Source organism: Mixophyes fleayi, chromosome 5 (assembly GCF_038048845.1).
Source record: "Mixophyes fleayi isolate aMixFle1 chromosome 5, aMixFle1.hap1, whole genome shotgun sequence".
In the NCBI taxonomy this organism is placed as follows: domain Eukaryota; kingdom Metazoa; phylum Chordata; class Amphibia; order Anura; family Limnodynastidae; genus Mixophyes; species Mixophyes fleayi.
The window spans coordinates 172503557-172521135 of record NC_134406.1 but is presented as its reverse complement, the minus strand read 5'-3'; the positions used below and the strand labels follow the sequence as shown (position 1 = coordinate 172521135).

Sequence of the window (17579 nt, the reverse complement as noted above, 5' to 3'; positions counted from 1 at the left end):
GTTACTTTAAAATGTGGTAATCCTCCGAAAACTGCAGTTTTCAGCGTGTTTTTCCTTGATAAAAACCTCTTTGGAGGTTCATAAATAAGCCCCTATATCTAGTGAATCAGGCTTGTCTTTATTTCATGGAGAAAAAACTAAGATGAAATATATATATATTGTGACAGGCATGCCAAGCAAACAATGCTCACACAGGTGTGTTGAACCACTTTGCAAGCGCATACATCCATATATAGTTGTTTTGCGTATCATTGAGTTGCATCTCCTTAAACTCAAGAGGAGGAATGGTGGAGGGAAGGGGCAGGCAAGAGTAGGCTGAATACAGTAGGGGCATGTTCGCGTAAATGTGGGTCTATTAAACCTTGATGCATCTGCCAAAATGCCTGTCAGGAGTTGATGATGATTACTGGTGTATCAAGATACAGTTGAAGTGAATTTGAATGCGCTTTAAATGTATCTGATGCATTTGCATTCCCTAACACACTTCTTTCAGTTGCATGTACCGAACTCTACATAACCACGTAAATGTGCAAATTTTGTGACTCACGTTTTACGTTCGGGCCGCACGTCTACAACTCTAAATGATCATTTATGTGCATACAGAACAGCAGCAAGGCAAAGTTAACTTTCATACACAAAGATCATAAGACTGTCTGTGTTCAGATTCAACATACACTATGTGCAATGTAGCAATTTTCACTTACAGCGAATTCTGTTTATTATTTTAAGACGTTAAAAGCAAAGAGCCATCAGCTGTTTTACAGTGTTTGTTCAGCTTGATCATATTCACACTGCAGGTTGTTTTTCTAACCGAGTGTCGTGTTTTTGGGGTTCTGGCATAGAAATCATGATACAATAGACTTGGATACACTTTGAAAGGCAGCAGTAAGCCTCAAACCCAAATCTTCACGCTGTTGTCAGACTGACAAAAACCAGGCTCTGCTAATAACACATAAATGAATGCACACCTAAAAATTATTGCTTTTTAGCGCTATAATTGGTCTCCAGTGTTAAGGTAAAAAATAAGGACTTTGCTCATTTGAGCATTTTAAATGTTGACTATTTAGTAAGCACTACACTAGTTTGGTGGTTAGCATGGTGGCATAACAGTAAGCATTGCTGGGTTTGATTCCGACCAGGGCCCTAACTGTTTGGTGTTTGTATGTTACTGCTGTGTTTGCATGGTTCTCCTCCTATTGCTCTGGTTTCTTCCAAAAATCATACTGTTAGGTTAATTGGCTGCTGGCAAAAATGGACATCTGTGTGATAAAGGGGTGTATTTGTCAATCAATAATCCCTTATGTTTTCGGGGATTTAACGATTAACTGCAAAAATGTCATTCATCAACGTAGCATCGCATATCATAGATATCTGCTGCTTGCGTCTCTCTTCGGTTTACTGAGCACTCCCTCAGTAATGCTATTTAACAATGACCAAATTGAAATGTCTTTTTGCTTTTTTACTGCTAACAGCTCTGCTCCAAAGAGCAGAGCTGGACAGCGCATGTGTGGAGGGATCATGTGATCTCTTCTTGTCACATGACTTAAGTTTGTTTGTAAGTGCTGTTTGCACTACAGCTATAGAACGACAGAAGACAGAAGGGTGCTCATGCCTGAGGTGTTCATTCGACGCATGCGCACAGGGATTGAAATCAGGATTGCAAGAGGAGAAGAGGCAGTGTAACTGTAAAGTAAGTGTTACACTCTACTTGATCAGCTGTTTTTCTGAATAGCTGTTCCTGTGAAAGTATTTTGATAAATATGAAATATAGTTCAATCCTTATCTATGCGATGAGGATTGAAAACTATCTTTGATATTATGCAATGCTACTTAAATATGCCCCAAAGAATTTAAACTTTAAGCTGAAATGAGGCATGAAGCCTCAGAGAGCACCAGAGGTGGAGCAGAGATGGCATCAGCAATGACAGTTCAACTGTCAGAGACCAGCAGCTGAAGTGAGAAGGTTCCCAGAAGAATAAACAACCCTGTCCTTGGTGTGATAATTTCCTCCATAGCTTTTTTTTTATATGTAAGAATATGATTTTATGGGAGGTGGAGCACAGACCTGATCTATATTTTAGCAGTCTCTAACTGTCATCTGCATGCCATCATGTAATGTAATGTAATATATTCAGATAATTTCTCTATATTTATCTAGAAAATTCAGGATGGTTGAAATTTAACAGCTTTGACTAGTGTGATTATGTCACTGATGTACATCATAATAGCTTCTGTTATGTCACTTATCTTGGGTATAAAGCTTAGTGATTGGCACAGAACAGTCAGTTATCAGCTGTCTGTGAACAAGTGTGTGCTGTATATATTCTCTGTCTACCTCTGTGACCGTGTCTGCTGATATGACATTACATACTTTAGGTGAGCTAATCTATGTCTGCTAACATGTTATGTGAACACAATATTAATATTTTAAAATAACATTGCTGACACATATGGGATATCATGTAACACTATAATCTTAAAGAGAAAACCCCATATTCTTGGCAATAATTAGTGTTAAATATATTTTATAATATACCATTACAAAATCTAAAAAGGAAAGGCTGTCACGCTTCTTCTCTGAAAAGATTTCAACATTTTAAGCATACCAAGCAGTAACTTTCTTAAGCTCCAAGCAACTTGAGAAAGGAAGAAGTAAGTCTCTGAAACATTGTTGTTGTGCTGCTGAATAGTGATGTGCTTTAAAACATTGAAATCTTATCTAAGAAGAGCTGTGGGTGCTTTGATTTTTATAATTTTGAATTAGATATGCTGATTTATCATTGTTAATGCACGGTTACAATGTATGCAATATTAATGCATATTTACTTGGAATTGTGTGTAATGTGTATCTTTTCCTCTGAAGAAATCAGTGGTGATGAAACGCGTCAATGGTAAGATCTATCCACTGACCTTCCGGGGCACCGTGTACGGACCTTATTGATCATTTCCAAGAACTACAGGAACAGGTCTGTTTTTTTATTCTCATTAATTGCACTTATCATCAGAATTACAAATGGTATCTTCAGTCTCTACCAGAACTATTCCATGTGGATAGCGGAAGGCTATCAATAGATGCACACAGCGGATAATAACACGACACTTGATAATTAACTGCTAGTATATGCTAATCCGTGTTGGTCTTTTTGGATTTATCTGGAGGAGATGTAAAGTACATTTGTCATTGGTTTTACACTTCAAAAGCTGCATTCAGTAACAGCATTGTTTTAACACACTCCATTTCTGTGAGATAATTTTTAATTTTCAATCGCCACATGTTTATGAGCAATAGTGGTGCTCATTTTGCCAACATCATTGGATTGCCAATTGGTGTTTCTTACACAGTATATATGATATCAGTAACAGATCTTATTGGCTATGTCCAAGATTTTTTTCAAGACTTTCCGTGCTATTTTCATTACCAGGCCGACATGTTACATGAGAGGATGGTGAAACACCGATTAATTTTTTGACACTGCACAAATATTGAGATATTATTATTTAATATTCTTTATACATTTGATGCAGCAATACACAAGTGGTAATTGCAATATTGTTATAGTGATAATAAATGCTATTTTATACATTTTTAATTTAGATTGTTGTCATTCATTTAGATTGTTGTCATTCATTTGTTATTTCTTAAGGAATAGTGGTGTAATTTGTGCCTCAGTGTTGTACATTTGTGTTTATTCACTGCTCTATTCTTTTTTGGATAATTGTCATTTTTCCAGTACAGCAGCGTGACACACTCACCTATTACTCACACTGTACTTTATTTATTTTTCTAATAATTTACCATACTTTTGCACCAGTAGGATTTCCTTATTATCTTGTATCTTAGGTTGTATATGATTTTTGTGACTCATATTTTATAATATACAAAAATATTATTTAAATATTTGACATTTTCCATTACTTTAGTTTTTATGATTAAATTCGCATTGGGGCTTAGGGTAATATACTTACAGATTAGCTCTTAATAAAATGAAGGGCTTTATTGACACACCATATAGATTTCTTCCTCTCAATATTTATGCAATCTACTTAGGCCGTTTTATTGATAAATGGTTGGCTACAGCAGATAAATGTGATAAAATTGTAAACATGATGACCACAGTTGAAAGACAACAGTGCTCATGATCCAGGTGGAAGTGGCAGTTGTTGGCATATATTGCCATAAGTGATTTACATACATTTTGTAGACTTGATCCATTATGTCTTTCTGTGGAGCTGGTGCTCCTATTCTTGTCAATAAATTTATATGATTGGGCAAAATACTGTAAATGTCTCTGTAATAAACTTCCTAGCCAGGAAGAAGGAGACACCTGGCCTATATTCATCTGGTCAATGAACACTTCCTGAGTGATAACTTTGTTCACACTTGTAAATTGACTGCTGCCTAAATTGTCCAGAGACAGGGTGATTGACAGGACATACTGCTCTACTTTCCTCCCTCACTGGTGCCCACCCAACACTAGTGTCGGGTTAACACCAACATTTAGCAACTTACCCCTTCCTCCTAAAATGGAGGTTTCCTAACCAGACTCCTCCCAATCTTTTGAGCACTATGACAAAACCCATGTCTTCACTGTATCCTATTCTAGACCCAAGTGATACTACTCCCTCTATCTGCCAGTTAGGAGGCAGATAGCAAGCCACCTCCCATAGACTCTGTATGACTACTCATTTACATAGATATCTTAATACCATTCATACTATTGGGGAGGAGCCAGTCTCAATACACAAGTGTATTTATCTTCATCCTGTACTGGTCAGTGATCAATTTGTTTTTGAAACTAAAAGTAGCGGGTAGCCTAGCATTTATCCAATACATGACCAGGGGCGGACCCAGACATTTGCCCTACCCGGGGCGATTTTAGGGGGGGGTGTTCTAAGGCTGCCGGCGCTGCACAGTATGTGCAGGTCCGTTCAGTAGTGAAAGTGTGCTGTCCCGCTGCTCTGATTGTGTTTAAAACACAATCAGAGCAGCCGGGCAGCATACTGTCGCTGCTGAACGGACCTGCACAGTGTGCAGCTGTCGGCAGCAAGCCCCTGGTAGGGGGGCGTCCCCCCAATCGCCCCCCCCCCCTGGATCCGCCACTGTACATGACTTATAAACACTGACTATAGACTTAAATGGAATATTTGACGGCATAGAACCTGCTATATACCTTCAACCCCGCACAATCCAGGAGAATAGATTGAGTGCACCATTCACATTATTTGTTTTTCACTTGCACAATACCATTTTAAGTTTTCATTGAAGCAAAATGATTGAAATGAGATAGAGGTGCACAAGTCGCATTTCTAGGGAAGTTCTTTGGGGCACTTTCCCCAATATAATGTTCCTCATGATTGAAGGAAAACACATATATACTGTACAGTATATTTAACATGTACATACAGGACTTGTTTACTTTTCTCCCATATGTAAGGATATCTGCATCTGTGTTATCATCAATGCATGGCATCTACTGTAACAACACAAGACAATATATTGTCAAACAGTTATTACGGTGGATATCACTGCACTATGTTTTTTAAATTAAACAAATAATTTTGTTATTTTTACAATGTTAACATATTTTACATAAAACAGAGCACTGCTAGTTCTAAAAGGTAGATGAGGTTTGTAGATGTGAGTGAGTGAATGGTGCACCTTGGCTAAGGATTAGGTGAAGAATCTGTGCTATCATGTCACAGATCTCTGATTACTGTACTTATAAGATGTAAAACACACAGCTCCCTGACACGCAAGAGTCTATACTACTTCAGTAATATAACATCCTGTAACATCTACTGAAGGTGTATTTTACAAGAAAACAAAATAGTAATGGTAAATAGATCTTATAACCTGGGGTCTTCCAGTGAACCATTACTCACTTCCCGTACTTTTAAGTATGCTATTGTGAAAAAAAACCTTAATTAATAACCAGTTTAGAATAGATTCCTGTATAAGAATTAAAGAAAACATATAGGGCCTGATTCTTTAAGGAAAGTAAGGCAAAAAAGCAGTAGCTTTAGTCATGTATAAACCATGTTACAATGCTAGGGGTGCAAATTACTTTATTATTAGACACATTAAAGTTAAATACTGCCTGTTTTTTCATGTAGCACACAAATACTTGATAGCTTTATTTTTACACTGAAATATAAAGTTGATCTGGGACATGCCCTACACCAACTATAAATCTGTCAATACATTTTAAATTTACCCCCGCCCCCCTCCAATGCAACATGGTTTTGCCAAGGTGCAAAGTTACCCCCTTTTCTTGTGTTACTCTCCGTAGTCTCCGTAGTGAATCAGGCCCATATTGTCTGGATTATAAATATCCAACTGAATTCTTAGGTGAATATTGTCTGTCCATTATACAATAAGGGTACAATTCAATCCTGTTTGAGAAGTGAAGTCTTCTCACATGGGAAACTTTTTGTGTAGCATCATGCCCAGAAGTAGAATTTGCATGTGTCTTTGCACTACAGTTTCCCCTCATTCAACGGAAGTGGCTGCTCCCTGGACCTTGTGTGAAAACGCAGGTTTTGGTGAGCAGGAGGGTTGGATGAGAAACTAGGAAGAGTTTTACATCCAACTTTTTAAGAGTCAAGGTAAATGTCTCTTCTTTTCTTTTCAGTAATCACTGGTGGCAGCAGGTTGGCGAGATGGCACCTGCTTGGGCTGTTATGCTGGGTACTATCCTGCCAGACAGTCATTGATGTCAGTGGTATGCCATCCCACCATGCACTTCATACATTGACTGCTGTCAATGGTATGCCTGGCAAGGTGGTACCTGCCTACACTGTTGGGCAGGTGGAGGAGCTCCTTAGTTTACTAGGTGATAGTGCAGCTTAAAATGAAATAGACACTTTTTTAATATAATGGAATAAAATATGTATATGTGTAGGATTCAAGTATCTTCTCACCGCCCTTAATGTGGCAAGTAGATTCAGGTGATAACAATTCATTGCACATGTGGAAAAGTTACGTGTGCAATGAATTGGTCTTTACACTGTCGTATATTTTTGCATTGGGAAATAATATATGTCCGAAAAGACCTTTCTTTGCTTCCAAGGGAGATTCACTGGCAAAACTGTAAACCTCACAACAAAGTACAACCTCCTACTAATTTAGAACCGAGTTTTTCTCCTAATATACTGCTCACTTTTCCATCATGTATCACTTAAATTAAGACATGGGGGACATCGGGGCTGTCTTTATTATATAAGACACTTTTGTTTGCTGTAAGCATTGTATTGTATTGGGCAAATTGCACTTAGCACAACAGGAAAACACAAAATGTGGGCCAGTAAAAGTATATGCTCAGAGCTGGTGCAAGGATGAAGTCCTTTTGAGGAGTGAAAATTTCCATGCAGCGCTCCGCAGAACACTGATGCATTTTTTTAAGGTGTCAAATAATCAGAAAGTCTCCATATGACCCTTAGCTAAGGAGCACCATTCATTGCAAGACAAGCTACTTCATCTATAGATTTATAGAATAAGCAGTGATCTATTTCATGCAGGGCCAGACTGGCCATCTGGCACTTCTGGCAAATGTCATAAGGGCTGATGGTTAGATGGACCGGGTCCCGGGCAGTCAGTGAGAGAGAAAGGGGGGGGGGGGGAGGAAGGATGCCACACAGAAAAACGGCGGACGGGAGAGAGGAAGGTTGCTGCACAGAAAAATGGGGGAGGGGGGGGGGGAGAGAAAGAATGCCACACAGAAAAATGTAAGGGGGGAGGAGAGAGATAGAATGCCACACAGAAAAATGGGGTGGGGGGAGAGATAAAGGATGTCACACAGAAAAATGGGGGGGGGGGGGAAAGAGGAAGGTTGCCGCACATAAAAACAGGGGGGGGGAAGGTTGCCACACAGAAAAACAGAGGAGGAGGAGGGGGGGAGAGAAAGGATGCCACACAGAAAAACGCGGGGGAAGGAGAGAGCATGCCACACAGAAAAACAGGGGGGGAGGGGGCAGAGAAAGGATGCCACACAGAAAAACAGGGGGAGGGAGAATGGATGCCCCACAGAAAACCAGGGGGGGGAAATCCTGTATAGTCCATAGTTACTCCTAATGAATATTTATATAATCTCACAGTTTATACAAGTATAATTTAGGGGTGTTAATATGTTCACTCTGTGGTACAATATGGTTTGGGGGCACTATTGTAGCATACTATGATTTTTGGGTACTACTGTATGGCATAATATGATTTGGAAGCACTACTGTATGGCATAATATGATTTGGGGGCACTATTGTGGCATAATATGAACTGTGGTACTATTGTTGCATAATATGATTTGGGGGCACTACTGTATGGCATAATATGATTTGGGGCACTACTGTATGGCATAATATGATTTGGGGGCACTATTGTGGCATAATATGATTTGTGGGCGCTACTGTATGGCATAATATGATTTGGGGGACATGTTTTTCCAAATAGGGCCTCCAACATTCCAGGATCCAGACAAGCAGCAACTAAAGACGCCAGCAGCCACAGGTGGTGAAAGTGACAAGAACACTGTCCCGAATTTTGGTGACTGTCTCGTTTAGTGAGATTTGGTCCGACTACCAGGACAGTTGGGAGGTATGTCCCACTTCGCACTGTACTGCTTTTGAAGGCAGAGCTGCGTGCAACTAACAGTATTGCACATAGTATTGCCTGTGTATTTGTCTAACATTTGTCTAAAATGATAACCATGTTACATAATAGGGGCCTGCTGTCTTAAATACCCCGGGCCCCCAGATTGTTAATCCAGCTCTGGTTAGCAGGAGGGAGCAGATAGCTGCTCCCAGTCCCTGGATAGGACACAACCTGCTGCAGAACAAGCCGAGGAGCTCTCACAGGATTTTGTAATCTCGTGAGACTAAGAGCTTCCCTGCTCACTCTACAGGAAGTTCCCACCCTGATGGATGTCAGCAGCACCAGAAGAATAGATAATTACAGTGGGCTGGGGGTGTCATAATGTGCCTGGGGGGATGGCATGATGTGGCTGGGAGGGCGTGATAAATGTAATGTTTTGTTATAATGTATGTATCAATGCCCCATGTTGGCTACACCCATAACACAATGTGGTCACGTCCTTTCCGGCGCCGACGCTGTGCAGCGGCACACAGTTTCTTTCTTGCTGAAACTAAGGTGGGCCTGTGTACTTTAAATGCCAGGGCTGATTTTTAGTCCCAGTCCGGCCCTGATTTCATGCAACAATAATAAAACTATAGTTGCCATCCCTCAGATTAGAATGAGACATCTTGAACTCCTGAGAGAGCAGGCAATTCTCACAGAAGGGTACTTACCTGCCTGCAAAGATGAAGAGGACTTGATAATGGATAGATATGAGTAATGAGTGGACATGGAAACGATGACAAAATTAGCCACACCGACCTCTTCTTTTCATATCTCCTCTTCACAGTTTTGTGAAGTGAGATAAGAAAAGTAGGCAAGTATTTATTCACATCCCTTTCCTTGTAGCATTCCTCCCAACATGACATTACGTTTAGCAATAAATAAAATGTATTCAAATATATTACAGAAAGAAAAGATATTTAAATCTGAGCACATTAAAAAGTAATTTATTAAAAAAGAAAGCATTTTCTAAAGATCTGTTATCAATATTATTAAATAACAATAACATTCATAGGTTCAAGGTATAAAGCATTTGTTTCTTATGAAGGCAGCCTGATTCGGTGGTCTCCAAGTTTCTAAGACGGTCCAGCAATGCTTACTTGCTGCTGCTGAGTCTGGCCTTTTTAAGACAGGCAGCTTTTTATAGAGAAGCGGTATCAATGACACTATAGATGATTTGAAACAGGAAAGTGACAAAAGTGAAAAGAGCATTGGGACACTGCCGGACCCTAGGTAAGTAATTTTTACCATAACTGTATAACTTATTGACTTGCACTCAAACTGCACTTATAAACAATGGGTGGATTTATTTCTTTAACTTTCAACGACTCTGTGCTACCTCTTGATAAAATAATTTACAATAATCTGACAATCTCTCTTTGCTGACTACACAGGGTAAACATTTATGGTTAAGATATGTTCTACATACCATACAGGTATACTGCCATACTGCCCTGTTCAGCTACCTGCACATATGACCCAGGAGCCTAGGAACATATTGCCCCCATAGTAAGCACAGTCTAGACAATGGGGTTTTACGTCCTAGATGAACCTTGAGTGCAATCAGTGGCTCAAGAAAGTAAAAGCCCACATGGTTCTTACTATGGAATGACAATAAGGATAATGAAGGGCACAAGTGTTTTTCCTACTTGCAAGTTTGGCCTCTGGGAGATCCGGAGGGAAGTGGGTGTGTGGGGGCGTGGCTGGGTCAATTGTGTTATCTGGCCCCACCCCCTAAATGGACACCACAAATTAAAGCCAACTGCAGCAGTGGGTAGCAGTGGCGGATCCAGGGGGGGGGGGCGATCGGTGCTTGCTGCTGGCGGCTGCACATTATGTGCAGGTCCATTCAGCAGTGACAGGCAGGGCCAGCGTGCTGCCCGGCCGCTCTGATTGTGTTTTAAACACAATCAGAGCATCCGGGCAGCACACTGTCCCTGCCTGTCACTGCTGAACGGACCTGCACATAGTATGCAGCCGCCGGCAGCCTCAGATGTCAAAAAGGGGGCGTGGCCTAAATCACCCCCCCTACATCGCCCGGGTAGCAGTATTCTCTAGATCCGCCCCTGGTGGGTAGGGCCATGATGACGCGTAAATCGCGTCATTAGACCCACCCCCTCCACTTAACTAATGAAGTGGCCAGGAATTGTGGTTTGCCCTGCTCTCCTGTGTGTATGGGAGGACTCCCAGAAATTTGTGAGTCTTACGGAACATTCCGGGTGAGTAGGCAACTATGGTTGCCTACTGTATCTTGGTTTATGAAGTTGCCAAGAAATCTTCACAATCTAGGTCAATGGCAGAGTGAGTGAGTAGAGCACATTGTTAATTAAGCCTTGCCTACCCCTTTGTATATATATATATATATATATATATATAGTAATCCAACTGAAGGACACTTTCAGGTCTTGACAAAGGGAAACCTGTGCGTTCCAAAAATGTTCATCTAAGAAAGAACTTGTTTTGCGCTTCATGTCCACTGTGCAAAAACTTCAGACTTTTGCTGCACCTGGATCCTTATATTCTAAGCATGTGGTTTTTAGCTTGTTCATTGGAAATAAAGTAGGAAACAGAATTTTAGCACTTTCTAGAGTGAGAATTGCAGGCTTTATTAGATGGTGGTGGGTGTTACTGAGGGGTTATACCATACTGGCAACTTGTGTCAAAGAAAAATATTTTTTTATCACTTGCAACTGTTACATTATCTATTTATATGTAAAATTATGCATTTACAGCATTCCTGAATATGATGCTATGAGTCAATATGGTCAGGATTTTAAAAAGATTTTCACAAAGTTTCATGCCAGTGAGTGAGAATGGTTAATTTCAAACAATAATACAACTTGGGCCCACTGACATTCAATGCACGATTCATCTGTTATCTGTTAACTTGCAACCACACATACAATAATGGAATGTAGCAATTACATATGAAAGGTTATATAATATGGACATTACCTTCACATATCTTCTGTTGCATAGTCTCCTTTATCCTATCAATGGTGGTATAGTCCTCTGCATACAGGACATAGTCTGTAGAAGGCATATTGGCAATTGCCACTAGCTCGGACTTGGTTATTTCAGAACCAACTCCCACTGCAAACATAATGATGTTTTGTGCTCTGGCTTCTGCAGCAATCTCCATCACATCATCCTGGGACTTGCCATCTGTCACTACGATTGCAATTCTGTTTTTCGCAAGGTTAGACCTTTGGGAGGATGGAAAAACATTCTCGGTTGCAAATTTAATTGCACGTCCTGTCTGGGTATTCCCACCCAAGTATTTCATGCTTTTTAGGGCATTAATGAGTTGCTGGTTTGTTCGATGTTGTCCAAGGTGAAATTCCAGCCTTGGTAGATCACTGTATTGAACTACAGCCACCTGAGTGTATGCTGGTCCAATGTCAAAGCTGCTGGTTATGTTTATCAACCAGTTCTTAGCAGTGTCAAAGTCAGTATATCCTACACTCCATGACCCATCAACAATGAAAACTAAATCATTCACTGCAGTTCGGCAACCTGTGAACATATGTAAATAATAAATTAGATGTTCTCAAAGGGACTGTAGCCTTAAAAATACTTTATATGTAAAGAGGACCTGTCAGATTTATGAAAAAATTAATTTTACATTGCACAAAATACACATACTGTATGCAAGCTTCAATGTCGGAGTCATACTCACTCCAAGGCTGCTTCGTCTTACACTTCCTCTGCCCTTGACTGTGACATTGAGGCCAGTATATTGCATTTGCATACAGTGTGCACCAATATGTTATGCTCTCTTCCAGTCGGAGGGAGCACTATGAAAACATAATTTCACATACATGTAATTATGTTTAGCACAGGGTAATATTATATGCTAGCCATAGTTTTATGTTATCTCTATGTGTAGTCTATGAGCTAATTCACAGGATTCCATCTGCTAGTTCTGTGCCTGATCTCTGTCATATATTCTGTCCTTTGTAGACCTGTCTACTCCCCCAATGATGCCATACAAGTTACTTCCTACTAGATTATGCCCCCCAAACTATTGTATTGTGAGGAGATTATCATACTTTAATAAGACTGTCAGAAAGACTCGGAGAGAAGATAAAGGGATTATGTGTAAGAGAAGAGAAACAATTGTAACTGTACCGATTGATGAGCTCTGTAATCAGATTTAATAGCACCCTCAAAAAAACTAGGTACAGTCTTACAGCAACAATATTTGGTACAGTCATCCTTTAATAATTACATTAGACAAATGTAAATGGGAAATACAAATATAAGATTAGCTTTTTTTAACTTTATTTTGATTTTCAAAAAAATAAGTATTAACAGACAAATAGTGAGCAGCAAGGCAGAAGGCAGCAATTGAATAAAGGGTTATAATCACAAGACAACAAATAGTACAACACAGTATAGTGCTCAAGAGCTACCTAGCAGTGTAGGTGATCTGAATGCCTATCTATACGCAATATAGATATATGGTTTAAGCATGAGGAATATCTGGTGTCATCTGCCAGAATCAACGAGCAAGGCAAAGAGAATTTATATTGACATAAAAGTAGTATGCTTCCAAAATGCTAACACTTCACAAATTGCATGGATTTCCTGAATCTTATTTTGTGTTCCAGTAATATTGAAAATCTAAACTGCTTTTTTCCAGTATTTTAGGAAATTTTGCTGTTTAGGACATTACTTGTTCTACTATAACTCTATACCTGGGTTGGGATACTACAGACTGATTCCAAAATCAACAGGACCATACAATATGTTTAGGAAAGATGTCCACACCACAGTCCTCTTGACTGTACAATGTATATCTTATAAAATAAATAGCGTATAAATATTGAATTAAGCTGAGAACATTGTGTCGTCCTGCTTCTATAATTGGCACAAATATTATTAAAAATTTTATTATTGACAGATATTACTTACTGCATATGTTTTACCAATTTGTGAAATATTGACATATATTTTCTTAAGGAAAATATTGATATATATTGAGATTGAAAATATAAAGTTATTTTTTTCTTTAAAGGCTACTCAAGCCAAGTTCAATATATCTAAATTGTACCAGTTAGTTTGAATGTAACATGTCTGGGTGCCAGGCTACAAGTCAGCACGTTGCTGCATATTTTTATGTTTGAATGGCTAAATTGCCTAGTGGAGATAATGGAGAGGTAATGTTTGAATAAACATTTATATATTTATGGAGGAATGTGGTGCATACCTGCTTGAGCATCTTCATCATCTTCATCCTCTATATTCTGTCCATGCAATAAGTGTGTAAATATTGTTATTATAAGAATTCCTAATGCCCACATAGATTTCATTTCAGATGGAATTGTTATTCCAAGTGGTCTGAAAAAGGAAAACAAAATAATACAAATCACAATAAACACCTGTTTTTGACTCAAATATATACTGTAGTAGATATGGTTGAATATTATAGGAGCATATTATTCCTTTACAGCCAGGTCCTATTAACTCCCCTTTTCCACTGTAAAATTGCAATATAAACTTCACTTATGGTGAAATCCATTTACTTGAAAGAAATTAACTACAGCACTAACAACTTTATACTATAAACGCACCTATGGGGAACAGGACATCAACAATGATGATAGACATATGTATATATTGATAGTGTTAAGAACAAAATAATGCTATGAATTTATGTTTCAGTTTAAATCCAATTGTTAATTGCCTCTTTCTCAGTCAACTGAGTACCACAGTTACTCTAAACATACTTTTTCCTCAATGCACCAAAAAATGGTCTTTCTAAGGGGCATATTCAATTGACGGCGGGATCGCCGGAAACCCCGCGCTCTAAAATTATTACCGTTAATACGGTAATCCTGCGCGTAAATACCGTTAATACAGTAATTTACTCGCTGGATTTCAGCTCGCATCTCCCTGAAATTCAGCGAGTAATTACCGTATTAACGGTAATATTTTTAGACCGCGGGTTTTCGGCGATCCCGCCGTCAATTGAATATGCCCCTAAAAGTCTCTTTTTCACTCAAATATATTTATATTTCAATTTTAAAGTAACTATGATCAGGTTAATACATAGATTTCTACTACACACTGGGTATAATAAAAAATGTCAAGCCACAGGTACACCACTTCACCAGCATAATCCTCATAATCATCATAATGATCATCATCATCCTCATGAACACGGTCTGCATACTCTTTAAAATCAAGTTTAAGTGTTTCCACACAACTTTACATTTACTACGTTTGTATCAGAAATTGTACACAGGAACCAAAACTCTTGCTTGAGATAAACAAAAAATGAACTAATTATCCTCCAAACCATTAAAAATTAAAATAAAAATTTGAAATGTGACAATACTGGATACATTGTTGCAGTACGTAAAAATATCACAGATCCCCGGAACTTGTACTTAAGTTAATAGTACAAAATTGTTGCACATTTATCAAGATGTAGAAGGGTAAATTTAGTGGTGAACTCATATGTGCTCAAAGCGCATGTAGGGAAAATATGTACGTTAAGAAGCATATTTACGTGTATATGTTGGGTTGGACGCATCTCAACATCGACCCAACTCAAATACAGTACAAACTGCTCCAGGCAGGGCCGCGCTGGCATTTATAGTGCCCTCTGTCAGCAATTTGCACATGCGCAATGAAGCCCTCATTCTAGCGCATCAATGAAATATGTGTGTTGACATTTCCTCATTTCCTCTCTTAGCAGAGGAGCAGAGCTAGAGCAGAACGACCTGTCAAGAGGAAAGTGGGGAGGTGGAAGTCAGGGAAGGACAAGAGGGCAGTGGGATAGAGATAAGGGCAATAAGAGAGACAATACCTCATCTATGTTTTTTATATATATATATATATATATATATATATTGTGGCAAGAGCCCGCTACTGCAGAAGCACACACGAACAACTACTTCTTTTTATGTAGCTTTATTGTCAGGATGGTAAATGTTTGACACCGTATACTTTCACAGCAATTATGGAGACCCTAAACGCTAGCTATACATAGACCAGCTCTCTCTCAGGACCAGCCAGCTTTCCCAGCATTGGTCTCAGTGAACAAATGACACAAACAAGCTTTTATACATGATACTCCTCCCCCAGCCTTAGCTTTAAGGACAGGTGACACACCCACCTTCTCTTTAAGAGAAAACGCCCATCACTGGCTCTGTTTGACTAACAGACACACCCTGTCTGTTTGCTGTGAGGAAGCAGCCTTCAAATCATGTAAGTTAACCAACTTTAAACTACACATAAGTCTTTACTTGGTTTAACCTGAATCTAGGTGCATAACTGCGCCAATGTCTTACTCTGCTTGTATGTTTTCTTTGCATCTTGTCAGATAAATGTCTCCCTTTGTTACTATATATATATATATATATATATATATATATATGCAGTGGTCGACAGCTAAACAGTGGTATGCCATACGCCACTTCTCCTACTGCCTTCATTGAAAAATTATCAAATTCCTTTCATTTACATTTTCCATACCGCCATTTCTAAACTGCCAGTTTATCCAGTGTAACCAGTGTATATGTAGGGTTATAGTGTAAACTACATACAAAATTACACACACACATATTTATATATATATATATATATATATATATATATATATATATATACACACACAAGTTAACCCGTGCATGATACTCATGCATTCTAGTCAAATCAAGCTACTTAAGGTGTTAAAAAGGTTCTTGTCATGCATTTGGGGCTAGGCCAGGCCTCCTCAGGGGAAGAGCGTTACTTACCGACGTAAGCGCCCTTTTTTAACTTGGTTTTGTCCACATGTCACCACCTCATCATTCTTCTCCATCACCTTATCCTTCATCTTCATCGCCACATCCTTAATCTCCATCGTCTTACTGTTCTAAAACCTCTGGATGCACAACGTTTCTGCTAAACACCTTATCGCTGTTCTCAATCAGTCTTCCTTGAAGGGCAGTATTCATAACCTGCACTTTCACATCACTGCTTCTCCGTACTCGTGAAAATGCAACATACAATTGTCCATGACCAAACACAGGCTCTGGTAAATAAATACCCACACGGTCAAGAGTTTGAGCCCTCAACTGGTAAATTTAGCCTTTACTACCCCTCCCACGGGGGGGGAAGGGGGGATGATGGAAGTTAACTGACTTTACTATTATAATTTTTTGTCAAATAATGTCAGTATACCAAATTTCAGGTTAATTGGATGAGCCCTTTCTGAGAAAATACTTTTTCCACACACACACTAACACACATCGCTAGGCTTATATATATTAGATATATATATATATATATATATATATATATATAAGAGATGCTTGGACTCAGTTTTCTTAAAACCAAGCTCATCCGGACATTGCAGTACTTTCGCATGCCATCGGAACTGAAAACGAGGCAGAACATCATTGTTGCATCGTCGGATTTCACGAGTTATGGATTCTATAAGTAGCACCCTCCACAGAGATCCAGAGCCATTCACAGACAGACGCAGAAGGGGGTAGCAGGGGTCTTGGCAGTCTCCAGTGCAGTTGGGCAGCCCCATTGATGAAACAGAAAGAGAAGGGGGTGGCAGTGTTCTTGGCAGTTTCCACTGACATTGTACTGTGCGTAGCTCACACAGAAACAGGAGAGGTGACAGTGTTTTTGCCAGTCTACAGTGTCAGTGGCGTTGCTCATTGTCATCCCTAAAACATAAACAATAGGATTGGCAGTGTTCTGAAAAGTCTCCAGTCACATTGCTCTGTGCAATTGATATAGATTCACATCAGTCCACAAAAGACCAGGAGCACCAAGCAGCTACTGGCACCAGTCATGATGATAGTAATCATTCTATGCCATCAGCTAAAGCCTATGTTAAAGTGCATAGTCATTTTAAGTCAGGGAAACAAAAATGTAAAAAAAAAACTACCTGGCAAAGAAAAAAACACCTGTAATCAAGGCACAATTAACTTCAGAACAAATAAA

At 39.2% G+C, this 17579-nt stretch overlaps 1 protein-coding gene across 1 annotated transcript in view; it reads right to left on the bottom strand.

Moving 5' to 3' along the window:
• Nucleotides 1-17579, bottom strand: part of LOC142159497 (uncharacterized) — a 154526-nt gene that overhangs the window by 89920 nt on the left and 47027 nt on the right. The window contains exon 3 of the mRNA XM_075214395.1: nucleotides 11583-12143. Coding sequence (XP_075070496.1) covers nucleotides 11583-12143 — 561 coding nt within the window. The remainder of the gene's footprint in view (nucleotides 1-11582; nucleotides 12144-17579) is intronic.